General features: G+C 49.4%; 1 protein-coding gene across 3 annotated transcripts; it reads left to right on the top strand.

The window, feature by feature from the left end:
- The first annotated feature begins 7 nt into the window (after window positions 1–7).
- On the top strand, window positions 8–27,103 carry LCMT1 (leucine carboxyl methyltransferase 1). 3 transcript variants are annotated; one of them, XM_064152692.1, is made up of 11 exons: window positions 8–97; window positions 1,728–1,819; window positions 3,552–3,673; window positions 6,932–7,008; window positions 8,129–8,190; window positions 15,879–15,981; window positions 18,866–18,986; window positions 20,220–20,321; window positions 20,814–20,905; window positions 23,687–23,784; window positions 26,240–27,103. In XM_064152692.1, the coding sequence occupies exons 1-11, from the start codon at window positions 51–53 to the stop codon at window positions 26,260–26,262; spliced, it is 939 nt and encodes a 312-aa protein (XP_064008762.1). In that variant the 5' UTR covers window positions 8–50; the 3' UTR covers window positions 26,263–27,103. The 3 variants fall into 3 exon arrangements, with proteins under 3 accessions (XP_064008762.1, XP_064008760.1, XP_064008761.1); XM_064152691.1 differs by lacking the exon at window positions 8–97 and adding an exon at window positions 400–574; XM_064152690.1 differs by lacking the exons at window positions 8–97; window positions 1,728–1,819 and adding an exon at window positions 319–574.

The raw sequence follows: 27,103 nt of genomic DNA, 5'->3' as shown, positions 1-27,103 counted from the left end.
GTTCGCGGCGACCGGCGGCCCCGGAACGGGTGTGGCCACCGGGACCACGCATGTCCCGCCTAGGGCCGGGGTGTTCGCGCTCCGCAGCAATGGGGAGGTGGGTCTCGGCATCACGAGGCGCTGCTGTTGCGGCAGAGGCGGTAGCTAGGCCGGGCTCGGTGCGTGGGAAAAGCCGCAGAAGCCTCTCCCGTCCCGCAGCCCCTGCGGCGACATCACCGAGCACCTCCCCGCGACTACCGTCCCCAGCGGCCCGTGCGGCACAGCGTAGTTCCTGGGCGGGGTTGCGCAGGCTGCGCTCTCTCACTGGCCGCGGTGAGAATGGACGAAGCTGCAGGCCAATCGGTGCCGAGCTGCGGCGGGCCGCCCTGCGGTGGGCGCCCAATGAGGGGCGGCGGGGGGCGGGCCGCAGAGGCGGTGGCGGCAGCGGCGGGCGGCAGAGCCTCGCAGGTTTCCCGGGCTCGGCTTTCACGCCCTCCATGGCGACTGCCGCCCGCGACCCTGTCTCCGCTGCTGGCCTCGATGAGGCGGATGAGGCGGTCCGGGGTACCTGCGAGGACGCGTCTGTCTGCAAACGGTACCGGCCTGTGAGAGGCGGGGAGCGGCAGGGTGGAATGGACTGGGCCACTCCGGTGTTCCCCGGCATCGACGCCGGGCCCCAGAGCGGGGCTGGTTAGGGCGAAGGGAGGGAGGGAGGGCGGGTGGGGAGGCCGCGAGGTACGAACCGGTTCCTGGGAAACTCGGCTGGAGGAGAGGGGAGGGAGCCTCTGCTCGGGGTGCTGCCCTGCGGAAGGTGCTGCCGTGCCCGGCGCTGCTGGTGCCTTTTGTCTGCACCGAACCCGGGAGCGGCAGAGGCCGGCTGGCCCGGGAGACACGCAGCGCTGTGCAGCAGGAGAATGTGGGAGAATAAACTTCGAACCCCGGTCGGAGTTCCCCATGGCGAGGGCGGGTGTTTGGTCTGAGGGTGCTCTTCCTTCGGACCCACAGCCTGAGCCCTCAGGTTGGTCAGAAAGTTTCCAGCTTTTCTATTCAGTATCTGCCCAGCTTTCAGCTGAGGGTTTCCTGATAGAGCAGCACTCAGTGGCAGCTGGGATCGGAAACTTCAGTAGAAGTTGATGTCTTAGGAAAGCGATTGTAAATTTATATGATTCAGAATTCTTCCCAAAGGATGGGTGCTGAGTTTCATTGCCTGGTTGTGCATGGCTATGAATTTTACTTGTGCTGTTCCTTCCTTTTTGTGCTCTCCTTTTGTTACTGATGTGGCAACAAACTGACGGGTGGTTGGGCTTGGCTTTGAGTGCTTACAAATCCATTTTAAAACCAGTAAGTTCTGTTAGCTTTGGTAAAATGAGCTCTGGAATAAGTGCAAAGAGCTCACAGCATGGTGATGAGTGACATGCTTGGTGTGCTGTCTGTGAAACTTCAGATAGAATTCGTCTGTTTGCTGAGTCCTCAAGGAGGAGATATTTGAGATTAAGGTCTTCCAGAAATCCATCAGAGAGTGCAGAGGCCATTAAAAAGGTGCTTGTTTAATACAGCAAGAGCCACCTGGTTTTTTTTACTAGGCTGTCTATAACTTCTTTAATGAAATAGTTCCACACACTCAAAAGGGTTTTTAAGCCTTGTCTGCATGTATATACCAGGTTAGAGAGAGCCCTTCTCAGCTTTTGGACTAAATCTTGATGGCCTTAGATCGTAATTCTCTTCTTTTTTTTCCTTATCCTGGACAGGTTTGCTGTAAGTGTTGGCTACTGGAAGGACCCTTACATCCAGTATTTTGTGAGACAAGCCAAAGAAAGAAAAGCACCTGAAATTAACAGAGGCAAGTTGCTTTGTGAATGAGGACAGTGCTAAAGGGTTTTTAATGGGTCTTGAAGAGCTTCTGACACTTTCCAGAACCTGAGTATTATGGAATGTAGGAAGGTGTAGAAGAATCAAAGAAAATGTTGCAGAATCCCAGCATGGTGGGGTTGGAAGAGACCTCTGGAGATCATTGAGTTCAATACCTCTGCTAAAGCAGGACACCTGCAGCAGCTTGCCCAGCATTACAATGGCCTGGTGGGGTTGGAAGGTCTCCAGAGGAGACTCCACAATTTCTCTGGGCAGCCTGCTCCAGGTCTCCAGCAACCTCACACCAAAGAAGCTACTCTTTCTGTTCAGGTGGAACTTCCTCATTTCCAGTTTGTGCCCACTGCTCCTTGCCCTGTTTCTGGGTACCACTGACAAGAGTCTGTGCCCATCCTCTTGTCCTCCAGCCTTTATGTTGCTGAGCTTTGATCTGATCTCCTCTCAGACTGCTCTTCTTCAGGCTGAAAACCCCCAGTCCCTCAGCTTTTCTTCACAAGAGAGTTGTTCCAATCCCATCATCATCTTTGTAGCACTTTACTGTACCCTCTCCATCAAGTCCCTGTCTTTCTTGAACTGGGAAGCCCAGAACTGGACCAGTTCTTCAGCTGTGGCCTCACCAGGGCAGAGCAGAGGAGACTTTGACCTGCTGACCACACTCTTTTACTGACTTCTTCAAAGCAGTAATTCCATCTAGTGTCTAATCTTTCACATGCTGTCCTTTAAACCAAAACTGATACTTTCCTTCCTGCATGCTGAATGCAATATCTGTGCTTGCAGTAATCTCTACAAAGCAATCAGAAGTGCTGCTTTGACCCAGGACAGCAGTGTGCAGCAGGGTGCAGCAGCTCTGCTCTGAGCAGAGATGTGCACACACACACCAGCTAGAGTTGTGCACTTGGCTGGAAGTGAAACTTTGATTTACCCAAGAAGACCTCTTTAATCAGTGGCTCATATTTTGTTAGTGTCCTGGTTTTGCTGGGACAGAGTCCTAGCTGTGAGCTGCAGCAGTGTGGACTCAGACAGGGCAGGTGCCTCAAGCTGGCTGTAGGTGAATCCCATCCCATAAATTTCATACTCAGTATAAAAGGGGGAGTTTGTTGAGGGTAGAGGAGTCTTCTTGAAGCCTTTTGCTCTGGCTCTTTCTCTTGCCATGGAATCATAGAATTGTTGAAGATGGAAGAGACCTTTGAGCTCATCAGGTCCAACCACTGACCCAGAGCTCACAATCCCACCATAGCTGCTAAGCTGCCACCACTGAACCACATCCCTCAGCACCACATCCACACCTCTTTTAAATACCTCTTGCTCAGCTGCTCCTGAGGATGCTTTCCCATTTGGGGTGCCCAGTGTGTATTTATCAGGTTGAGCATTACTTAGTGCACTTTACACTGGGATTAGTTTTGTTGTTTCATTAAATTTGTTTTTATTTCAACCCTTGCATTTCTTCTCCTTTTCTGCTGGTGAAGGCTCATCAACTGCTATAGTTTAGCCTCAGATATGAGCTACTTGCAGACAGTTAGTAATAAAATCCATCTCCCCCAATCCAATAAATCCTTAATACCTTTAAAAAGTAAATTATTCTTCCTAAGACACACCATTTTTTAAGTAGACAAAGACTTTACAGCTACATAAAAATCTTATTGAGTATTAAGCATCAAATATTACATGAAAATAATACTTAAAGGCAAACTTGTTGTTGTTGGCAGGCTACTATGCTCGTGTTCATGGAGTCAGTTACCTGATCAAAGCTTTTCTAAAGAAGACAGAATGCAACTGTCAGATTGTCAATCTTGGTGCTGGCATGGACACCCTATTCTGGAGGTTAAAGGTAAGGAGGGCTCAGGGGAACCAACTGAAAACAAAAATGTGGATGTTTGAAGCACCCCTTGTTGAAGGTGTGCCTGAGGCTGCCTTGCCTCAGTCCTCAGCTTGCTTTGGATGAGTTTAGGCCCCTGAAAGCTCAGTAAAGGAGGGGCTGTGTTTTCACTGACTTCCCCCACAAAATATGTGACACACAGCATTTAGATTTAAAATCATAGAATTCTTTTGGTTGGAAAAGATCTTCAGGACAGAGTCCAATCATTCTCTAACGCATGTTCCTCAGCACCATGTCTTTGCCTCTTTGAAACACCTCCAGGGATGTCGATTCCACTTCTCTGGGGAGCCCATTCTAGTCTTTGAGAACCCTTTCCATCAAGAAGTTTCTTCTACTGTCCAACCTAAACCTCTCCAGGTGGAATGTCAGGCCATTTCCTCTTCTCTATCACTTGTTACTAGTGGGAAGAGACTGACCCCAACCTGGCTCCAACCTCCGTGCTTGTCTTACATGAAGCTGACCTCTGGTGGGCTTCAAGAGCCTGAACTCCATGTTTTGCTGTACTCTTTAAGCCTTAAGATTTCTTTTATTAAATCCCATTTTAAAATGGGAATAAAATACCAAAGTTCAAAATGATAGAGGCTGAGTTGACAGAGAGAAATTCACATTCTCCTGAGTAAATTTGGTTGTGTGTCTATTTGCATGCATGGGTACAGATTTAGGTCATTCAGGTGTTACATGATAGCATCATTGTGAACACATCTCTATCTCTGTCTTCTCATTAATATTTACCTTTGTAGATTTGGTTTCAGGAAGAATCACAGACTCACAGAATGTTAGGGATTGGAAGGGACCTCCAGAAATCATCCAGTCCAACCACCCTCCCAGAGCAGGATCACTCAGGGCAGGTCACACAGGAACACAGCCAGGAGGGTTTGGAAGAGAAGGAGACTCCACAGCCTCTCTGGGCAGCCTGCTCCAGGCCTCCAACACCCTCACAGTTTTTCCATGTGTTCCGGTGGCACCTCCTCTGCTCCAGCCTGCACCCATTGCCCTTGTCCTGTCACTGGGCATGCCTGAGCAGAGCCTGGCTCTGTCCTCCCAACACTGCCCTGCACATCTTTATCAACATGACTGAGGACAGCCCTCAGGCTTCTCTGCTCCATGCTAAAGAGACTCAGCTCCCTCAGACCTTCCTCAGCAGTGGGGTGTTTCACTGCCTTCAGCATCTCTGTGGCTCTGTGCTGGATCCTCTCAAGCAGTTCCATGAGGTCCTGCTTGAACTGAGGGGTCCAGAGCTGGACACAATATTCCATCTGTGGCCTCATTAGGGCAGAGTAGAGGTGCAGGAGAACCTCTCTAGCCTTACTCACCACTCCCCTCTAATCCAGCCCAGGCTGCCATTTACCTTCTTGGCCTTCAAAGGCACATTGCTGATGAATCTCTTTAGATGGAGAAGACAGGGGGTGATGTGGACAAGGAGTCTCATTGGACTCCAGAAGAAAATGTTTCCCTGTGAGAACAGTCACACATTGGAATCATCTCCCAAGGGAAGCAACATAGTCCCCTACATTGGACAGTTTGGAGACTCAGCTTGGCATGGTGCTGGGCCAGCTCATTTCAGCCTCACCATCACCTAGAAAGGTGGCCTCATCAACAGAGCAGAGGGAGAGGAGAACCTCTCTGGACCTACTCGCCACTCCCCTTCTAATCTGCCCCAGGCTCCCACTGGCCTTCTTGTCCACTAGGGCACATTGCTGGCTTATGGGCATCCTGTAGTCCACTAGGACCTCCAGGTCTTTCTACCCAGAGCTGCTCTCCAACAGATCCGCCCCAAACCTATCCTGTTTAGTGTGTTTATGTCAGTTGAAGAGGGAAAAAAAGAAGGACTATTTTCTGAGCCGTGAAGTTTTTCTCTTCCCTGCATTCCTGTTGCAGCTGTCACTGCTCAGTTCTAGTAACTGCCCTCTCACAGTGATTTAAGAAGCTTAGTGGGCCTGTAATTCCATTTCTTTCTTCTTATAAAGACCAGATGTGGTATAAATAACATAGACAGCTTCAGACCAACTTAACCAAGAGCTTCAGTCTTCTGATTCAGAAGGAATTCCCAACTGTTCAGAGCTTGAGCAGCTTGAACTAGCAGCACATAACTGCTGCTAGTTCACAAAAGGATTGCTGCAGCAGGGAGGACTTGGTACAGCTTCAGGGTATCAGATACTAACATCAAAAAGGTGCCCCTGTCCACAGCAGGGAAGTTGGAACTAGATGGTCTTTAAGGTCCCTTTTCAGCCCAAACCCTTCCATGAGTCTGTGAAGTGAAGAGGTTTCCCCTGCTCTTGTCGTCAAGGGACACTGGGTGCTTGTAGGCTGGCTCTGGGTTTGGGGACAAGCCGCAGAGTGGTCTCCTGGGTAAACCTGCACACCTCAATTGGGTTCACTTTTGTGCCACTCTCTCCAAGAAGGACATCGAGGAGCTGAAGCAAGTCTAGAGAAGGGCAACAAAGCTGGTGAAGGGTCTGGAGAACAGAGCTGGTGAAGACAGTCTGGGGGAACTGTCAGTGTTTGGTCTGGAGAAGACTGAGGGGAAACCTTCTGGCTCTCTACAACCCCGTGAAAGGAAATTTGGGCCAGGTTGGGATTGTTCTCTTCTCCGAGGTCACAAGCAATAGGATAAGAGGTAATGGCTTCAGGTTGTCCCAAGGTAGCTTTAGGTTGGACATGAGGAATGATTTCTTCACCTTGAGGGCTGTCAAGACCTGGCCCAGGCTGCCCAGGGCAGTGGTGGAGTCCCTGGAGGGCTTTCAAAGTGTGGTGCTGAGAGCCATGGTTTGGTGGTGCCCTGGCAGTGCTGTATTAAAGGTTGGACTGGATCTCAAAAGTCTCTTCCAACCCAAACCATTCTGTCTCTATGAAATGTCCTCAGTTCCTTTCTGAGAAGGCGACTCTGAAGAAATGTGGGAAATATCATCAGTTTCCTATTGCTGTGCTCCCCTAGATCCTGATAATGTATTTGTGAGTGATCTAGTGCCTTGGTTGCTGCATCACATAAACTTTGAGACCATTTCTTCATACTTGGAGGACATTCTTATGTCTCACAGCTGGTTTTGTTGGTTTGGGTTTTATTGAAGCTGTAGGACTCTTCATGATAGCACTGTTACAAACAGCAGTGGAAAGTAAAATCAACACTTTAGGACTTAAAGTTCTGTCTTCTTGTCATGTGCATGTGAAACTTGAATGTCCCTAATTCTAGGGTCTTGCTTCAATTCTCAGGACGAAAATCTTCTCCCTAAAAAATATTTTGAAGTGGATTTTCCAATGATAGTTGCACGAAAAATCCATCACATCAAGTAAGTAAAATGCTTATATTTAACTGTGGGCAACTGAATGGAACCGAGCAGCATGTCCTGAAGTGGAAGCTGCAGATATTCCATCTCTTTTCTGAGAAGCTTTTCTTGCTCTGGGGCTTGGAATAAAGGGTTTGTTATGCAGACAAATTGTACACAGAGTCCTGGAGTGGTCTGGGTTGGAAGTGACCTCCAAAGCCATCCAGTCCAGACCCCTGCAGTCAGCAGGGACATCCTCCACTAGAGCAGGTTGCTCAGAGCCTTATTGTGCCTGATTTTGAAAGCAAACAAGAATGGGCCTTTGCAGATGGAGAGAGGTGATTCTGCCCCTCTGTTCTGCTCTGCTGAGACCTCACCTGCAGTGCTGTGTCCAGCTCCGGAGCCCTCAACACAGGAAGGACATCGATGAAGCAAGTCCAGAGGAGGCCGTGAAGATGATTAGGAGGCTGAAGCATCTCTGCTGTGGGGACAGACTGAGTGAGCTGGGAATGGTCAGCCTGGGAAAGAGAAGGCTCTGGGAAGACGTTAGAGCAGCCTTCCAATACCTGAAGTGGGCTACAAGAAGGCTGCAGAGGGACTGTCTCTAAAGGGCTGCAGCGACAGGGCGAAGGACAATGGTTTGAAATGAGAGAAGAGCAGATTTAGATTGGATGTTAGGAACAAGTGCTGCACCATGAGGGTGCTGGAACACTGCAACAGGTTGCCCAGGGAGGGAGTTACCATGTAGCTGTTCCAAGCTGGGGAAGCTGATAAGGGGGAGCTATAGGGAGGCAATCAGGACTCTTCCTACTGAAGCCAGTAATAAATCCAGTTGAAGAGGTAGGACAGCTGGTACTGTGTGTGAATATCCAGTTGGAATGACTGCATTGAAGCTTCTGGAGGATGTTTGGAGAGAGTGTCTGGATATCTCTTCAAAAATCACCTCCAGATTGAAGAGTCCTGAAGTGTGAAACTCGACTGCAGCTCCCAGGTCTGCCTTGCAAAGGTTTTGGTTTCCAGTAGAGGGCAGAGGAATTCTCTGCTCTGGTTTTGCCACAGTCACACATCTATGTGTTAAATGAAATGTAAGTACACTGCTAAAGGAGCTCAACTGCTCAGAGATGCTTCTTCCTTCTTCCCACAGATCCAAACCTCCCCTGTCAAAACCAATTATGGAATCTCATTCAGGAGACTCTCTTCTAATAGGTGAGTCATCTGCAGAAGCAGCCAGCAATGTACTGCAGCACTTTTAAAACTTTTCTGATCATTTTGTTCTGCTATGTGGGCAGGCTTTTAATGTTTGAAATGCTGTTTGGACAGAGAATTGAGAGGGAAAAGAGGCTTTTTTGGTGGTGTGGTTTTTTTTTCTTCTTCTCTTACAGACTCCTGCCCATTTGTTCTGTGTCGTGTTAGAAATGTCTTCTCCTGAAGTGGTTTTATTCTGCCAGAAAGTTGTTGGGATTTTTTTTTCTCTTCCAGAAAAGGGAAAATGCTGCTGATAGTCAGCTGCACTGGCTTCAGGTATCTGTGAAGGGTCTTGTTAAGAGCACAACAGAATCAGAGTCACAGAATGGTAGGGGTTGGAAGTAACCTCCAGACATCCTCCAGTCCAGCTCCCCTGCCAGAGCAGGTCACATGTTTGACTGCTCAAGGCCTCATCCAACCTGGGCTTGAACTCTCCCAAGGAGAGGGCATCCACAACCTCCCTGGGCAGCCTATTCCAGAGTCTCGCCACTCTTGCACTGAAGAACTTCTTCCTATGATCAAGGCTGGCCCTGCTCTCCCTCAACTTCAAACCATTCCCTCTTGCCCTGTCTCTGGACACTCATGAAAAGTCCCTCTGTAGCCTTTCTGTAGTCTCCCTTCAGGTGCTGACCCCCAGCTCCCTCAGCCTATCCTCATAGCAGAAGTGCTTCAGCCCTTGGATCATCTTTGTAGCCCTCCTCTAGACTCACTCTATCAGCTGTGTGTCCTCCTTATGCCGGGGACACCAGAACTGGACACAGTGCTGTGGTTTGAGGTGTCATTGAAGTGACAGAGCTCTCCACTGTGCATTTAGAGTGCAGAAGATGACAGCCCCGTCTCAGCAAAAGGGCTCCAGAGTGCTGCTGCTGTGTTTCAGCTGGGAGACCTTCTAGCAGACCTCCTGTGCACCCTGGGATGTGCTGCAGAAGCACTGTCAGCAGCATCAGTGCCAGGTCAGTCAGAGGGGTTTGGGTGTTGCTGAGCAGCTGTAGGCACCTCTGGTGCAGCCAAATAGTTGCACAGGTAGCCACTTGCAGCAGTGTCTTGTAATCAAAACTGCTAATTAGCAAGTCAGAGCAGTCAATAGCAATTAAGATATTGCTGGGTGAAGGTGCTGGGCTGCCTTGTTCCTCTGAAACTCTTCTTCCAAAGAGCAGCAGTTTTGCTGTGATGAGGCTGCTGTCAGCTCTGCTCCACTGAGATCTTCGGGGTTTAGGACAGTGTCCAAGTGGTTGGAGCTAGGATCAGAGAATGGTTTGGGTTGGAAGAGACCTTAAAGATCTGAGACTGAGAGACCTGAGGCTGTTTAGTCTGGAGAAGAGAAGGCTGAGAGGGGATCTGACAATGTGTGTAAATGGCCGAGGGGCATATGTCAAAGGTGCCAGGTTCTTTTTGGTGGTGCCCAGTGACAGGACAAGCAGCAGTGGGTACAAGCTGGAACGCAGGAGTTTCCACCTGAAGATGAGAAACTTCTCTGATGTGAGGGTGCTGGAGCCTTGGAGCAGGCTGCCCAGAGGTTGTTGAGTCTCCTCTGGAGACTTCCAAGGTGTTCTGAATGCATTCCTGTGTGACCTGCACTGGGTGATCCTGCTCTGGCAGGGCCTTGGACTGGATGATCTTCCGAGATCCCTTCCAACCCCCGATGTTCTGTGATTCTGTGATCTAGTTGCAGCCCCCTGCCATGGCCAGGGGCACCTCCAACTAGATCAGGTTTCTCAATGCCTTGTCCAGTCTGGCCTTGAACACCTCTAAACTTGGAACCTCCACAACTTCTCCGGACAGCCTGCTCAGTGCCTTGCCACCCTCCTGGGGGAGAATTTTCCCTTAACGTCCAATTTCAATCCAGCTTCTTCCAGTTTGAAGCCATTGCCTTTGATCCTGACACTCCTTGCCTTTGTCAGAGGTCCCTCTTGTGGCATCTTTGTTGGTTTCAATCCTTTTTCCTTGCTTGTGCTTTGATTCCTGGCCCATTGCTGAGCCAATGTTTTCATCCAGCTATTTATGATAATAACCAGATCTTGTTTGCAGGCAGCAATCAGCAGCCAGCAGCTCAGCATTCACATGTGAGGCACAAACTATTTTTTTCCACCCATATGCATCACTCTGTATTAATCCACAGCCAATTTATCACCAAGTCACTAATTTCACAAGATCCTTCTGCAGGTCTTCACCACTCTGAAGACTTTGCACTTGCCAATAAGCTGCCACTTACCAACCACTTTATTTTCCCAATCATTCTGTGGTGTTGAGCAGCAACATATCTTCAAGCACAGATCTTCATCTCCATCCATGGTGAAAATTAACAACATATGCCCACCTTCCATCCCCAATTCTGGTCCATATGAGAGCCATCCCTTCTCCCAACAGCCATAGGATTTCATTGGCACACTTGGGTGAGGAACATTGTTAAAGAATAGCTTTGAAATTCAAGCACTACATCGACTGAATCATGGAATGGGTTGAGTTGGAAGGGACCTCCAAACGGCATCTGGTACAACCCTCCTGCAGTCAGCAGGGACATCCTTCACTGGAGAAGGTTGCTCAGAGCCTCCTCCAGCCTGACCTTGAAGATCTTCAAGCATGACCTCTCTGGGCAAGTCAGTTTAAGGTTTGTGATGAAAACTTTCAACTTGGAATCTTGGGGAAAGATATGAAAGGGGGGTTGGAATTGGATGATCCTTGATGTCTCTTCCAACTCAAACCATACTAGGATTTCACCTCCATCTCTGTTCCTCCTTTGATTTTGTGTGCACATAACCACCTGTAGCATCTGACACACCACATCCAAGCAGTGTCCTGCCTGCAGACTTTGGTTACAGCCACTGAGTTAAACTGGATATGTTAACCCCTCCAGGCTCTGTTGCTTGGGGAGCAAAGCACCAGCCAACCCACAAATCTTCCCAGAATGGGATCAAAAGCTGAAAACCAAGGACAGAAGCAGGTGCTTCATCCCTGGAAGTGCTGAAGGCCAGGTTGGGTGAGGCTTTGAGGAACTTGTGGGGGTGTCAGTGGATGATAAAGTCACGAGCCAGCAATGGTCGCTGGCAGTCCAGAAGGCAGCTGTGTGCTGGGCTGCATCTGAAGCAGTGAGAGCAGCAGGACAGGGAGGGGATTCTGCCCCTCTGCTCTGCTGAGACCCTGCCTGCAGCACTGCAGCCAATTCTGGTGCCCCCAGCACAAGAAGGACATGTAACTGTTGGAGAGGGTCCAGAGAAGGCCATGAAGATGATCAGAGGGCTGGAGACTCTTTGGGGATGTTTAGCCTGGAGGAGGAGCTCCAGGGAAACCGTAGAGCAGCCTTACAGTACCTGAACGGGACTACAGGAGAGCTGGGGAGGGACTTTTGACAAGGGCTTGAAGTGACAGGATGAGGACAATGGCTTTGAGCTGGAAGAAGGGAGATTGAGACTGGAAATGAGGAAAAACAATCTTGACAGTGAGGGTGATGAGATTCTGGCACAGGTTGCCCAGGGGGTTGTGGATGTCCCCTCCCTGGAGGTGTTCAATGCCAGGTTGGCTGTGGCCTTGAGCAACCTCTCTAGTGGAGATGTCCCTCCTCATGGCACGGGGGGTGGAACTGGATGACCTTTGAGGTTGCTTCCATCCCGAACCGTTCTGTGATTCTATAAAACCCCAAAATAAACCCCACCCCTCATATTTTTCCCTAAGATTTCCAGTTGAAAGCTTTGATCAGAAGTGTTGAGCTCTCTGAATTCTGGAGATCCTTCCTGAGGAGCTTTCAGATCTATTTAAAATGGTCAATTTTTAGCAATTGTATCAGCTCGTGCCCGCTGTGTGTGCAGCTCTGCTGGGTTCTCTCTGTGCTCCTGTTTGCCAACAACCCATCAATGGGAAGTGGAGGGAAGTTGGCAAGGAAATGTGTGGAGGAACAAGAACATTCTGTTTGAATGGACCAAAGGAGGAGAAGCAGGCAGCCTGGATGCTGGAAATGGAAGTGAAGTGACTGCTCTGGAAGTGAAAGGCTCTGAAGAGAGGAGGACAAATCCATTCATATTGCAGGAGAGCAGATGAAGGTTTAGTGGTGAGCTTGGCAGAGCAGGGGCAGTGGTTGGACCTGATGATCTCAAGGGTCTTTTCCAACCTGAATGATGATTCTGTGCTGTTGACTTCCACCTCTGAATCACAGATCTTTAGGGGTTGAAAGGGACCTCCAGAGATCATTGAGTCCAACCTCGCATTGAGTCCAACCAGGAGAGGATCCCCTAGGGTAGTTCACACAGAAATGCATCCAGGCAGATTTTGAAAGCCTCCAGAGAAGGAGACTCCACAACCACTCTGGGCAGCCTGTTCCAGGGGTCTGTCAGTCTCACTGTAAAGAAGTTATCCTCATGTTGAAGTGAAACCTTCTGTGTTCCCATTTGTATCCACTGCTCTTTGTCTTATTTCTGCTGACTGCTGACAAGAGATTTGCCCCAGCTACTTGACACCCACCCCTCAGATATTTGTAGACATTGATCAGGTCTCCTCTCAGGCTTCTCTTCTCCAGACTAAACAGACTCAGAGCCTTCAGGCTCTCTTTGTAGGGAAGATGCTCAAGTCCCTCAGTCATCCTCATGGCTCTCCACTGGACTCTGTCCACCAGGTCCCTGTCTCTCTTGAACTGAGGAGCCCAAAACTGGACACAGTATTCCAGGTGTGGTCTCACCAGGGCAGAGAAGAACCTCCCTAGACCTGCTGGCCACACTTTTCCTGATGCACCCCAGGATGCTATTGTCCCTCTTAGCTACAAGGACACATTGCTGGTCCACGCAGAACTTGCTGTCCACCAGGACTCCAAGGTCTTTCTTCACAGAGCTGCTTCTGCTCGTGGGTCACTTCAAGCTTGTTGCAGTTGAATCCTGGTTGTGGCAAAGGTCCTGGCATGTCCAAGGCAGGGAGGCTGGACAGGAAAGTTGCATCAGCTCCCTGCTAACTGTGGGGAGTGACGTTGGCTGCACTGCAGCTCTGGCCAGCAAACCAATCACGGCAGAAATCCTTCCCTCCGGCTGGTGGGGGTTTGTGTGGGGCTTTTGCTGCTGCCATTATCATGGCCTTGATATAATAACTTAAATAGAAGGGTGTGGGAAGTAGTAAAGCTATTACAGAACATGCACATGGAAAGAAGCCTTGACTCAAAATGTTGAATCATTTGCCACACAACTTTTTTTTTTTTTTTTTAACTTTTTGGCTGGTTGTGATTTTTTTTTTTTTGTTTGAGATTTTTATTGTTTTGTTGTTGTTTGTTTTTCCTTTTTTTTCCCCACTGGTACCTGTAGCTGTTGAAAAATGTAGCTGAAAAGAGCACTGGTGGCATTTTCAGACAAAATGAACTGGAGATAGATCTTATAGGATGTTTCAGCACTGCTTTGTTTAGTAGGAATTGATTTTTATCTTCCCCCCCCCATTTTTTCCCCCCTCTTCTGCAGTGGCAACCTCCTTCCATTCATCCCATCTCTTCAGCCATGTGGCTGCACTTTCTCTCTTCATCTAGCTCCTTGTAGGGCTGCAAGGATTCTGAGGGGACTGGAACATCTCTGAGGAGGAAAGGTTGAGAGATTTTGGGCTGTTCAGTCTGGAGAAGGCATCTCCTCAATGCTGATCAATACTTCAAGGGTGGTGTCAAGAGGATGGGACCAGGATGGCACCAGGCTGTTGTCAGTGGTGCCCAGTGCCAGGACAGAGGGTAATGGGCACAAACTGGAGCATCAGAAGTTCCATCTAAATATGAGGAGGAACTTCTTTAATATAAGGGTGCCTGAGGTAGGCTGCCCAGAGAAGTGGTGGAGTCTTGTCTTGAGACATTCCAGCCCCACCTGGGCATGTTCCTGTGTGACCCTTTCTAGGTGCCCCTGCCTTGGCAGGGAAGTTGGGCTGGATGATCTCCAGACGTCCCTTCCAGTACCTACCATTCCATGATCCTGTGATGCCTGCTCTCAGATTTGGCCATCCAGGAGCTGTTTCTGCAGCAGCATCTCAAGTAGAACTGTATCAGAGCTTGCTCCTGCAGGGGGATTGTGGCTGAGCATTCTAAACCCACTTTAAACTCTGGCTTGTTTCATTGCTTAGCTTCCTTCTTTTCCTGCTCGTTCAGTCACACTCCTCTGGGGATGGGGGAAGATGATGTGCTCTTGTGTCCTGATGACTTCACTCTCCTAAAACAGGACACAGCAATCAGATGGTGTTAGTGCACTGAGAGCAGGGTGTTGTGCTGCCTCTGGCTGCTTCGCAGCTCAGCCACTTGAGCTAAGTTCCTCTTTCGTGCTGGGAAGCGTTTGCAGGAGCTTGCTGCCTGTTGTATCCCATGTTTGCTCCTCAGGAAAACCTTTTGTGATTTGACTCTGCCCTGCAGTACCACCAGTGGATCACACACAAAGCCTACATTATGACTTGCTTTTCCCCATAAATTTGTGTCTGATCTGTGGCCAGCAGCAGTAGGGAAGTGATGGTGCCCCTGTACTGGCTGCTGGTGAGGCTGCACCTTGAGTCTGGGTTCAGTTCTGGTTTCAGTTCTGGGTTCCTCATTCCAAGAAGCACATTGAGGGGCTGGAGCTGGTCCAGAGAAGGGCAATGAAGCTGGTGAAGGATCTGGAGAACAGGGCTGGTGAGGAGCAGCTGAGGAACCTGGCATTGTTCATCGTGGAGAAGAGGAGGCTGAGGGGAGAACTCATGGCTCTCTAGAGCTCCCTGGAAGGAAGCTGCAGTGAAGTGGGAGTTGGTCTCTTCTCCCTAGTCTCAGGTGAAAGAAGGAGAGGAAATGGCCTGAAATTGTGCTAGGGCAGGTTTAGCTTGGAGATGAGGAAAAATTTCTTTGCTGCAAGAGTGATCAGGGATTGGAACAGGCTCTCCAGGGAGGTGGGCAAGTCTTTACCAGTTAGAGACATTGGGGCCTCAGAGAAGACTCTACAAACAAAACAAAAATCCTGCCCTGAATCTTCTCATTTTTCTTTCCTCTGCATTCCTTGAAGCCATGGCAACGGGGGGGGATGCCTGAGCTGCTTCAGAGTGGCTGGGAGTGAAAGCAGGCTTATGGCAGAGTCTGCTGCTATCTCCTCATGGCTGAACCCCAGCAATCAGGTGTAGAGGACATGGATGCTTCAGAGATTAGAGCTTGGTGTTAGTTGTTGGAACAGAGCAAACTTTGCAATTTCATGTTCCCTCTAGCTTTTCATTTGAGAATTTCAGCCTCACTCTCAAGAGGATGCTCAGAGGCTGGAGCACCTCTGCTGCAGGGACTGGCTAGAGGAGTAGGAGTTCGAGGCAGCTCAGCCTGGAGAAGAGAAGGCTCCAGAGTGATCTTAGAGCTGCATTTCAATATCTGAAGGAGACCTACAGGCAGGCTGTTTAGAAGGGCCTGTGGGAATAGGACAAGGGGCAGTGGTTTGAAACTGGAGCAGAGCAGATTTAGGTTTGACATTAAGAGGAAGCTCTGCACAATGAGAGTGGTGAGACAGTGGAACAGGCTGCCCAGGGGTGCGGTTGAGGCCCCATCCCTGGAGACATTCAAGATCAGATTTGATGTGTCCCTGAGCAGCCTGCTGTAGACAGAGGTGTCCCTGCTGAGTGCAGTGGGGTTGGAAAAGATGACCTTGGAGGGTCCAGCCCACTGCAGTCTGTGACTCTGATCTGTAACCTTGAGTTTCTCTTTTCAGACTCCCACAGCCTGGACTCCAGTCGATATTCCATTGTGGGAGCAGATCTCCGTTTCTCCTCAGATTTGGAGGACAAGCTAAAGAAACACAACCTGGATGTGCAGTAAGACTCATTCAATTTGATTTAGGTTTACTTGTTTCTGTGGGGTGGGCTAGTGGAGTGGTGGTGGTGAGAGTGGAATCAGGCTTGGGCAGGCAGTGTCTGCAGCCAGAGCTCCTTATGCTATTTCCATGGTTACCTTTCCTGAGCCCTTGGAGCAGAAAGAATTGTTCAGACATCTCACGCAGGCTGGGGAGCTCCCATGTCTGGAGCCAGGTTGCTCCTTGCATGGGCTCTTCTGCAAACTGCCTTTTCATCCTGTTTGCATCTCCTTCCTAAAACACCAAGAGGAGTGAAGTATGGCTTTCAGTGGATGCTTCTGCTGGTTGCTTCTCTTTGGGGGTTAGGATCTACTCACACAAGTTGAAGTTCTTGCAGAGCAGGCAGCTGTCACTCCTCTGCACTTCCCCTCCATTCCTTCCCCTGCAGGGGATGAGTTCCCACAGCAGCCATTTTCTGCCTCAGAGCTCATGGTTTTCTTACTCTGCTTCACAAATTTAACTCTTTTAGAGGTTTCTCCAGGACTAGAAGGAGAGGGGTTTCTCCAGGACCAGAAGGAGAGGGGTTTCTCCAGGACCAGAAGGAGAGGGGTTTCTCCAGGACCAGAAGGAGAGGGGTTTCTCCAGGACCAGAAGGAGAGGGGTTTCTCCAGGACCAGAAGGAGAGGGGTTTCTCCAGGACCAGAAGGAGAGGGGTTTCTCCAGGACCAGATGGAGGGGGGTTTCTCCAGGACCAGATGGAGGGGGGTTTCTCCAGGACTAGGAGAAAGGTTTCTCCAGGAGTAGCAATCAGCTTGAAATTCAGTGAACAGATTCTGCTTTAGCAGGGAGGTTGGACTAGATGATCCCCAAAGATTGCTTCCAACCCCTGCCCATCCTGTGATTCTGTAATCCTGAGTTATTCCAAGTGAATCCCTGAACTAGAGCTGGATCAAAATGTGATCAGTTGCCTGTGGGAAGGCTGCAGAGGGACTGTTTGCAAAAGCCTGCAGTGACAGGATGAGGACAATGGTTTGAAATGAGAGAAGAGCAGAATTAGATTGGATGTGAAGAACAAGTTCTGCACCATGAGGGTGCTGGAACACTGCAACAGGTTCCCCAGGGAGGGAGTTGAGGCCCCATCCCTGGAGATCTTCTAGGTGAGGCTGGTCAAGGCTATGAGCAACCTGCTCTAGTGGAGGATGTCCCTGCTGACTGCAGGGGATTGGACTAGATGACCTTTAGAAGCCCCTTCCAAACCATTCCATGATTCTGTGAACTTCACTCTGAAAGCCACTTTCTGGGTTTTGTCCAAGCATTTGGCTTCTGGAGGGGGCAGGATTGGAGATTTTGGAGCAGATGATGGACACAGCTCTCAGATCTCAGCTATATTTATAGAGGCTATCTGGCTGGGTGGGAGAGAGCATATGGGGAAGCAGAATGCATCCCATTGCCATTTAAGTCTCTGCACTTCCATCTCCTGAAATCTTGCCTTGCTTGCCTACATTGCTGCTCCTTGTAGAATTTCTCTTCTTTTTCTTTTTCTCTTCCCCCCCGCCGTTCATTCTAGCAATTAAAAGAAAACTCCCTAATTCTAAGGAAAATTACTCGTGTGGATGTCTATTTTTGGGGGGTTTGTGGATGGAGGAGGAAGCTGCAACGTGCAGACTCTGGATTGCTTTTGGGTAGATAATGTGAAGTGTACTTCACAGGGACTGAACACATTGGGCTAATTAAAATTCTTCTGAGAACTTTTTTTAAAGAGAAAATTGTTTTTTACTTCTTTTTTACCACCCCCACCCCCCCCTTCCAGTTTCTATTTGATTTCTAATTGTACTCATCTCTAAAAGATGGTGGATTGGTTAAATGCCATGGAGATGTGGTGCTGAGGGACATGGTTTAGTGGTGACCTGGTAGTGCTAGGGTAAGGGTTGGACTTGATCCTTGTAGTATCATAGAATAGTTTAGGTTGTAAGGGACCTTACAGATCATCCAGTTTCAACCTTCTGCCATGGGTAGGGACACCTCCCACTAGCCCAGGTTGCTCAAGGCCTCATCGAGCCTCTCCTTCAACACCTCCAGGGAGGGAGCATCCAAGACCTCCCTGGGCAACCTGTTCCAGTGGCTCTTGAATCTCACTGTCAACAACTTCTTCCTCATCTCCAGTCCAAATCTCCCCTCCTTGAGCTTCAACCCATTCAGTCTAACACTCTCCTGAGAAGAGGCTTCTCCAGCACCTGCCTTGTCTTCAGAGACACCACTGTGAGGTGAAGAAACACCCTGCTCTCAGCACCCCTGTCTCCACAGGGATGAGATGAATTTTTTGGCACTAAGGTTTGCCCAACAAGCTTGAGGAAAACTCTGCTGGTGGGAAAAGGCATGGGGATGGGGACAGAGGAGAGACTTTTGGCAGGGGCTTGCAGTGGCAGGACAAGGGGCAATGGATTTGAGCTGGAAGAGGAGAGATTGAGACTGGAGATGAGGAAGAAATTCTTTGCAGTGGGAATGGAACAGGTTGCCCAGGGAGGTTGTGGAGCCTCAACCCTGAAAGTGCTCAATGGCAGGTTGGCTGGGATCTTGAGCAACCTGGTCTAGTGGGAGATGTCCCTGCTCATGGCAGGGGATTGGAACTAGATCATCTGTAAGGTCCCTTCCAGCCAGAATTCTGTGTTTCTCTGAATCTCTGCTCTGTAACCATGGGAGTCACCTGTGGTGAATTCATTGCCTGCCAGAGAGCCCAGCTCTACTCAGCTTGATGATTTCATTCAGTCTTAAATGTCTAGTTCATGAAAAAAAAGGAGGCTCTTTGAAGACATTGTGGGACATGAGATGACTTTGCTTGCCTGGAATCCTCTCTAGATTCCTCCTGGTTTTACTAGCAGTGTTTCTCTTGGTGTTCTCTTTTCAAGTTTGCCAACGCTGCTGGTGGCAGAGTGCGTGCTGGTTTACATGACACCACAGCAGTCTGCAGAGCTTCTCAAGTGGGCAGCAAGCACTTTTCCAGTGGTGATGTTCATCAATTATGAGCAGGTAAAACAAAAATGGCATTTTTAGAGCTGCCTTATTGGCAGAACTCCTACTTGAGAGAGCAATTTTCATGCTTGTTAAAACAAAGAGCAGGGCCTGTCCTTTTGTAGAGAGAGCTCCTGCTGCATTCCCGCAGTGAGGGGTTTAGTTGGTAGGTGTCTGGCTCTTTGTGAAGAGCATCCAGCTATGCTGGAAGACAGTTTTGGGACTGTGTTGATCTAAAGTAACTGAGACTTAATCAGTGTGTGGAGACAACTGTAAAATATTGGTTTAGATAAGAGAAAGGAGACATAAATGGTGCTGAACGTTGGCCAGGAGCGGATAACATTCCATAATTACCTCCCAGTCTCCTGTGGCAAAGTGAAGTGAAAAATCACATCAGCATGAACTCAGCTCCTCTGGCTGGATGTCAGAAGCTGCCTCAGGGCAACTAGGTGGCTCCAGGAATTAGTAAGAGGATCTTCCAAGATGTGAATTGCTGCCACAGAGCTGAAACACTCTGCAGCCAATGTAAAGCAGCGTCAGTCTGCAGTGCCCAACCTCTGTCTCAAGGCAGCAGCACTGGAACTGCTGGAGTGGCACTCAGCTCGTGAATGAGGAGGGAGCTGAGGACATGGTGACAGTGGGAAATGAGACCTGATGGTGGAATGTGAGCACTGAGCTGCTGGAGTGGGTTCAGAGGAGGCTACAAATGTGGTCAGAGGGTGGAGCACCTTCTCTATGGGGACAGGCTGAGGAAACTGGGGCTGTTCAGCCTGGAGAAGAGGAGGCTCCAGGGAGACCTTAGAGCAGCCTTACATTACCTGAAGGGGCTACAGGAGAGCCAGGGAGAGACTTTTCACAAGGGCTTGGAGTGACATGACAAGGGATGATGGCTTTGAGCTGGAGGAGGGGAGATTGAGACTGTAGGTGAGAAAGAAATTCTTGACAGGGTGGTGAGACACTGGCACAGGTTGCCCAGGGAGGTGTAGATGCTCCCTTCCTGGAGGTGCTCAAGGCCAGGTTGGCTGTGGCCTTGAGCATCTTGCTATAGTGGGAGGTGCCCCTGCCTATGGCATGAGGGTTGGAACTGGATGATCTTTGAGGTCCCTTCCAACACAAAACATTCTGTGAATCCCTGAACTGAGTGTTCTGTACATGTGCTGACCTGGACCAGAGGTTACCAAAGCTGCTGCTCTTCACTGTGATTGTGTCCTTGTGGGAAGTGGAACACTTTTGTCTCCTTCTCTACCCGAGGTGAACATGACAGACCGCTTCGGACAGATTATGATTGAGAACTTGCAGAGAAGGCAGTGTAACCTGGCTGGAGTGGAAGTCTGCAGGTCCTTGGACTCTCAGGTAAAGGGGTGCAGGGCTGTGGCTGGCTTTGATGTTGCACTGAATGAATCCATCTGCTGAATCTGCCCCTGTGAGTGCACTGCTCAGGAGCAGCAGGCAAAGCAGGTGTAGGGTGGACCCCTCTCCTATCCATCTGACACGGGTTCCTGTTATTCACAGATTCTGTTGGGTGGAAGGGGACTCTCCAGTGTCATCTTGTCCAACTTCCCCTGCAGTGAGCAGTGACACCTCCAGCTAGAGCAGGCTGCCCAGGGCCACAGTCGTTGCTGAGGGTCACTTGACATGCTGTGGTTCAGGTGGCTGTACAACACTCGTGGCAGATCAGAGCACAGCTCCGTCTATGCCCCTAGTCAGCAGCACATGCTTAGATAGAGTCTAAGAACCCTTCAAAGAACAGGTCAAGCAGATGGCCTAGAAAGTCCCTCGGGAGGAGAAGTGTTGCCTGGTGTTTTTCCTGGGGCCCTCTGAAAACTGCTCCTGTTCATTTCACAGCGGGAGCGCTTGCTGCGGAACGGCTGGGAGGCTGCATGTGCCATTGACATGATGAAAGTCTACAGCTCTCTGCCCCAGGCTGATGTCAAAAGGTATCACTGCCAGCTTGCTCGAGGCCAAAAGTTATCTTCAGATGCCATTTCCAAGGTAGCTCACCTTGGTATGGAGCATGGGATCCCCTAGCAGACCAGAGAGGAGGCTGCGTGTGGGTGCTGGCAAGGTAGACAGAGCATGTCTGAGTCTGAGGCTCTGCAGAGCCTTAAAGGTGATGCCAGGAGGAACATTAATGACCCAGAGGGTTACTGTTGCCAAGGGTAAACTGGCACTGGAGTTGCATTTGGGTGCCATATAAAGCTTCTTGTGACAGCTGGAGAAGGACTTTTGACAAGGGAGTGACAAGATGAAGGGCAATAGCTTTGAGCTAGAGGAGGGGAGCTTGAGACTGGAGATGAAGAAATTCTTTGCAGTGAGAGTGGTGAGACACTGGCACAAGTTGCCCAGGGAGGCTGTGGCTGCCCCCTCTCTGGAGGTGTTCAAGGCCAGGTTGGCTGAGGCCTTGAGCAACCTGCTGTAGTGGAAGGTGTCCCTGCCCGTGGCATGAGGGTTGAGACTGGATGACCTTTGAGGTCCCTTCCATCCCAGACCATTCTGTGATTCTATGAGAAGTGCGGATGAAAGATGCTACAAAGTTTCTGCAGATGTTTCCTGTGAACACCCAGCCTGCCCAACAGGAAAGGTGAAAAAGGGGAAACATTTGAATCAGTAACTTGGAAGGTGCAGAGTCTGAATCTGAATTGGCATAATTAGCTACAGGTTGAGGTCAGCTTGGTCACCAGAAGAGATTTAGATTGGACGTGAGGAAGAAGTTCTGCACTGTGAGGGTGCTGATACACTGTAACAGATTGCTTGGGAAGGTCGTTGAGGCTCCACGTCTGGAGATCTTCAAAGTGAGGCTGGACAAGGCTCTGACCAACCTGCTGTGGCGGAGGATGTCCCTGCTGGCTGCAGGGGAGTGGGACTGGATGCCCTTTGGAGGTCCCTTCCAACCCAACCTGTTCTATAATGCTAAGTTTTCCCATGTGGGGATTTCTGAAAGCATGGGGCTGAACAGGTGAGCCTGCAAGCCATAGGTTGTGTATCTGGGAGTGGTGACAGTGTGGAACATATGGCACTTGTGGAGGAGAGACACAGCTTGTGCTTTCTTTGCTGCATTTTTGACTACCTTAGATGTGCTCAGCTCCTTCCGCTTGTCCCAATTGCCAAGAAATGGGTTACATAAACTCTGCCTCTCGCTATCGATGAGGCAGAGAATGTTTGCTGCTTACAGAAAACTTCCTGAAGTCTTCTTCTGCAGCACTGACGCAGCTGGCAGTGCAGGATCTCTTGCCCCTCACCCTCTTTTGATCCTCTCTTCCACATATTTGGCATGGGAAAAAAAGACCTAGAATGGCTCAGGTTGGAAGGAACCTCAGAGCTCATCTGCTCCAACCTCCCCACCATGGTAGGGACACCTCAAATAGACTTGGCTGCTCAAGGCCTCATCCAACCTGGCCTTGAACTCCATCAGGGAGGAAGAATCCACAACCTCCCTGTGCAGTCTGTTCCAGTTTCACCATTCTCATACTGAAGAACATCTTTCTAAGCTCCAGTCTAACCCTGCTCTCCCTCAGCTTCAAACCATTCCCCCTTGCCCTGTCTCCAGACAACCTCATGAAAAGTCCCTCTGCAGCCTTCCTGTAGGCTCCCTTCAGGTATTGGAAGGCAGTTCTAAGGGCCCCCTGGAGTCTTCTCCAGGCTGAATAGTTCCAGCTCACTCACCCTGCCCTTACAGGAGAGGTGCTCCAGCCCTCGGGTCATCTTTGTGGCCTCCTCTGGACTCACTCCATCACCTGTGTCCTTCCTATGCTGGGGACACAGTATTGGAGGTGGGGTCTCACCAGAGCACAGAAAAGGAAATCATCACTAATGTCCAAGTATTTTGGAGTGAGAGAGAGGAGTGTGCCAGGTTAAACATCTTAAAGCAAGCACAGCTTGGGAGGAGTTCTCCCATTTGTCTGGTGGGAGACACTCGAAGGCCTTGCTTTAAGAATCCCAGGTAGGAACTATTTAGGCAAAAAAACCCCAAAGTTAAATCTTCTGTACCATTTGGTTTGTGCTTTATCATGAGCTCATGTGGGAGAGTTGTTAGGAGCTGCACTGGTGTACCCATCACTCTTCCAAGACATCACATGGACTTGTTGTCATTGTCTGGAGAAAAATGCTGGCTGCAACTCTTCACTGCAGTCCTTTGGTGGAGCGAAATCTGCTTCCCTTGGGCTGTGCTCTGGTCCCAGCAGGACCAGATAAATACAGTGCACAGAGTCAGAGAATGCTTTGGGTTGGAAGGGACCCCCAAGGACCATCCAGTTCTAGCCCTCTGCCATGGGCAGGGACACCTCCCTCCAGCCCATATTGCTCAAGGCCTCATCCAACCTGACCTTGGAACACCTCCAGGGAGGGGACAGCCACAGCCTCCCTGGGCAAACTGTTCCAGTGTCTCACCACCCTGTCTGGAAGGAATTTCTTCTTAATCTCCAGTCTCAATCTAGATTAAAGAGTTTGAAAGGGAAATACTAGTATTGGTTGCACAGATCAGTCTTGGAACAGGAAATTCCAGGGATGTGAAGCTGGAAACATCTTGTGGGTCAGTTGTAACTTACACGGACAACAAGGACTAGGAGTGGTGGTGGCATCTTCCTTATGGACCTGCATTCATTTCCTGGCAGGTTAACTGCCTTATGGCCACAGTTTGCACTCTGGGGGAGTGAGAAGAGCAGCTTAAAAACTGTGCAGAGGCTGCAGCCTGACTCACAGTTTGTGTTTTGTTCCTGCAGAATAGAAGGACTTGAATTCCTCGATGAGAAGGAGCTATTTGAGCAACTCATGCAGCACTACTGCATCTGCTGGGCTTCCAAGGACAGCAGCAATCTGGGTAAGGTTCTCCAATGTGTCTTGGAATTGTGCCAGGGGAGATTTAGGTTGGAGATGAGGCAGTATTTCTGTCCTGTAGGGGAGGTCAGGCATTGGAACAGGCTGCCCACGGAAGCGGTGGAGTCACCATCCCTGGAGGTGTTTGAGACCTGTGGAACCCTGCAACAGGTTGCCCTGGGAGGCAGTTTAGGCTCAATCCCTGGAGATCTTCAAGGTGATGAGGCTGGACAAGGCTGTGAGCAGCCTGCTCTAGTGGAGGATGTCACTGCTGGCTGCAGGGAGTTGAACTGGATGAGCTGTGGAGGACCCTTCCAACCTAACCCATTCTGTGATGTGGGACGTGGTTTAGTGGCCATGGTGGTGTTGGGTTAACAGTTGGACCTGATGATCTTGGAGGTCTTTTCCAACCCAACCAATACTGTGATTCTACGATCTAGGAGGTGAACCTCACCTTGAAACCTTGTGTGGAAAGGCTGAGCCTTGTCCACAGCAGCTGTCTGACAAAGTTATGGTGTCATAGCAGTGGGGTCTGCTGCTCTCTCACCACCTCCCAGGTAGTGCCTTGTGGCTGTTTCTCCTGGAGGGGTTTGTGTAGGCATCTAACTGCCCAACAGGAAGTTTGTCCAGTACAAGGGAGTTAAAATTTCTGCTGAAAGATGCCGTATGGGTTACTTTAAATAACTTCCTGCCTTCTACTATCACTGCTAATTGAAAGGTTTACAAATCACATGCATGTGAAATGCCATATGGGCACACAGGAGATAGAAGCACAGTGTCCTGACAACACAAAAATAAACCCCTCTTACTTAGCCCAGCCTTCTTCTGCTCTGTCCCCATTTACATCCATCTGAGGCTTCAGTTTTCCACTCTGCTTTCTCCTTGGGGGGGAGAAGAAAAAATTCTCTCTGAACTCTACTCTTTGAAATGCTCCTTTTATTCTTTCTAAAGTCTTTCCTAGAGTGGAATCTCTTTGAAACAATGCTCTGTGAAGCATTCTCTACCTCGTTGCTGCTTAGGAAGTAGTGGAATGCAAAGAGTTGTGGTTTGGGTGCAGGATGGGTGTTTGTAGCCTTTTTCTGTCCAAATGAGGAAGCCTGCTCCTGCAGATACACTGTAGCTCCGCTTGCTTTGCACCTTCAGGGACCAGCCTCTCCAGAACACTTTTTTCCTACCAGTCTCTGTCTTTCTCCCCTCCTTCTCTGTTCTTTCCTTGCTCCTGGCAGGGTAGCACTCAAGTACAAAATGTATTTGCTGTTCTTTAGCAAATGTGGCTAGGTGTGGTCTCTGCTGAAGCTGTGCAGCCAGAGTAGATACACCTGGTGAAACTTAGCTCTTCAGTACCCTGCTGTGACAGAGATCCCACAGTCCCAGCGTAGTGGGGATGGAAGGGACCTTTGGAGATCACCCAGTCCAATCTCCTTGCTCAGGCAGGCACCCACAGCAGCTTGCCCAGGATCACAATGGCCAGGTGAGGTTGGAATCTCTCCAGAGAAGAAGACTCTCTGGGCAGCCTGCTCCAGAGCTCTGCACCCTCACACCGAAGAAATTTCTCTTCATGTTGAGGTGGAACCTCCTGGGTTTCAGCTTATGTCTGTTATTCCTTGTCCTATTACTGCTGCTGGCTTGTGGTGTCTGCAGATCCCAATTCTACAGCTGTGACAGTTTGGAGCAGCAGAAATACACTTTTGGATTTGATTTCTTGGGGCTGAAAATTGCTGGCTGTAACCCAGAACTGATTTATAGAAGAGCTAAGGTGAAAATGTTCCCCTGTTGCCAGCAGCTGCTGTTCCTGGGATCTCCAGTGTTGTTCTTTGCTGTGACCAGAGAAGCATTTGGGACAATTTGGGTACTGAGGCTGAGCTATGCAACGTCTCTTAGAAGTGAAACAAATCTCAAAGGAGATAATCAATGCTATGCCTTCATCTAAAGCAGCTTTCTCTATCCCATGTGAATTTACTGCTCTCACTATTGGTGTTCTCTGCAGCCCTCTCTTTGTCATTTCAGAGGCAAACCCTTAGGTGCAGCAGCAGCAGCAGCCTCTGTGCTGTTCCTTCTGCCAGAAGTAACTTCAGCTCTCCTCCAGATTGGCTTATTTAAAATAATTCCTTCTCTGGAGACTTTCAAAACCCACCTGGATGTGTTCTGTGTGGCCTGCCCTAGGTGATCCTGCTGTGGCAGGGATGCTTGGACTCCTATGGTCTTCAGCAGTTCCTGCTAGCCCTTTGCATTCTGTAATACTGTGAATTGATGATCACAATCAAACAAAAAGTTAAAAGAAGATCAACCTCTTTCCCCTTTTCTTCTCACCCAATCCTTTACATTTAAGTTTAAATAACAAATAGCTCTCAAAGCCACCTTCTTCCTGCCTCTTAACTGTCCTCTCAGCAGTGGGGTGCAGATGGTACCAAAATAACATGTTTTGTTTCTCTTCCCCATCCCTTTTCCCTGTCAAACAGGTCTTGCAGACATCACATTCTGAGGAGTGTGCTGGAGGTGAAATCCTGGGGCCAGAAACCTTCTGCCTGAGCCAGGATCACAGCGATGGGACTTTGCATGTGCCAATCTCAGCCTGTGCATCTGGTTGAGCAGTGCCAGCTCAGGACACGATGGGATGCTGCTGATGTCGACTCTTCTGGTGGCTTTTGGTATTTCAGTGACCCTTTCTTTTGCCCATTGTGAGCAGCTGGCACAAGGCAGGTGTCCAGATACACAATGATGGACTTGGCTGAGGTGTCAGTAACTCCTGATCAGAAGCTTGCCTGCCTTAGTTTAAAACTAAGAGTAAAGTTCTTGACTTGTCTGATTTCCCTCTGTTGTCTCCTTGTGGATGTGTAAAATGTCTTTGTGGCAGGAAGCTGGGGAGCTGCACTTCTGGGGTGTCCCTGCACTGTGCACAGCTGATTGTGAAGGTTAAACTTTGTTCATCCCCAGGTCAGGTTTCATTTCTGTTGACTGTCACCACCTTGGCTTTCTCCAGGCTTTACTGTTGGTACCAGGCTATCACTGTACCAAGTGTGTCCTTGTTGGGAAGGGAGGAGGGGGAGCAATGTTGAGTCAGGTAAAAGAACTGAAGGATTCTGAAGTGGACTTCAGTGAACTGGGGAGGGCTTAGCTTGGCAGGTCAGCACTGGGATGCTGAAGGTAAGAGGAAAATTAACCTCAATTTGCACTGCTTCTGGTAGGATCTTTACACCAGTTTCTCAGTTTTCTTTCTTTCCCCTTAAAAAAAACACCCAATGGAAGTCCTTTCTCTGGTGTTTGGAACTGAATCTTGCAACCTTCCTATCAGAAAAATAATAAATGTTTATTAGTATTTATAA

The sequence above is a fragment of the Pogoniulus pusillus genome, chromosome 13, assembly GCF_015220805.1.
Source record: "Pogoniulus pusillus isolate bPogPus1 chromosome 13, bPogPus1.pri, whole genome shotgun sequence".
In the NCBI taxonomy this organism is placed as follows: domain Eukaryota; kingdom Metazoa; phylum Chordata; class Aves; order Piciformes; family Lybiidae; genus Pogoniulus; species Pogoniulus pusillus.
The sequence above is the reverse complement of the archived record's forward strand: the minus strand, read 5'-3'. Positions and strand labels throughout refer to the sequence as shown.

Excerpts from the sequence above, each read along its gene's own strand:
- LCMT1 (XM_064152690.1), top strand. The coding sequence starts at position 319 with ATGGACGAAGCTGCAGGCCAATCGGTGCCGAGCTGCGGCGGGCCGCCC. Across the intron at positions 7,009-8,128 it reads CGAAAAATCCATCACATCAA|ATCCAAACCTCCCCTGTCAA; the intron begins GTAAGTAAAATG and ends TTCTTCCCACAG. Across the intron at positions 20,322-20,813 it reads GCAGGTCCTTGGACTCTCAG|CGGGAGCGCTTGCTGCGGAA; the intron begins GTAAAGGGGTGC and ends TTCATTTCACAG.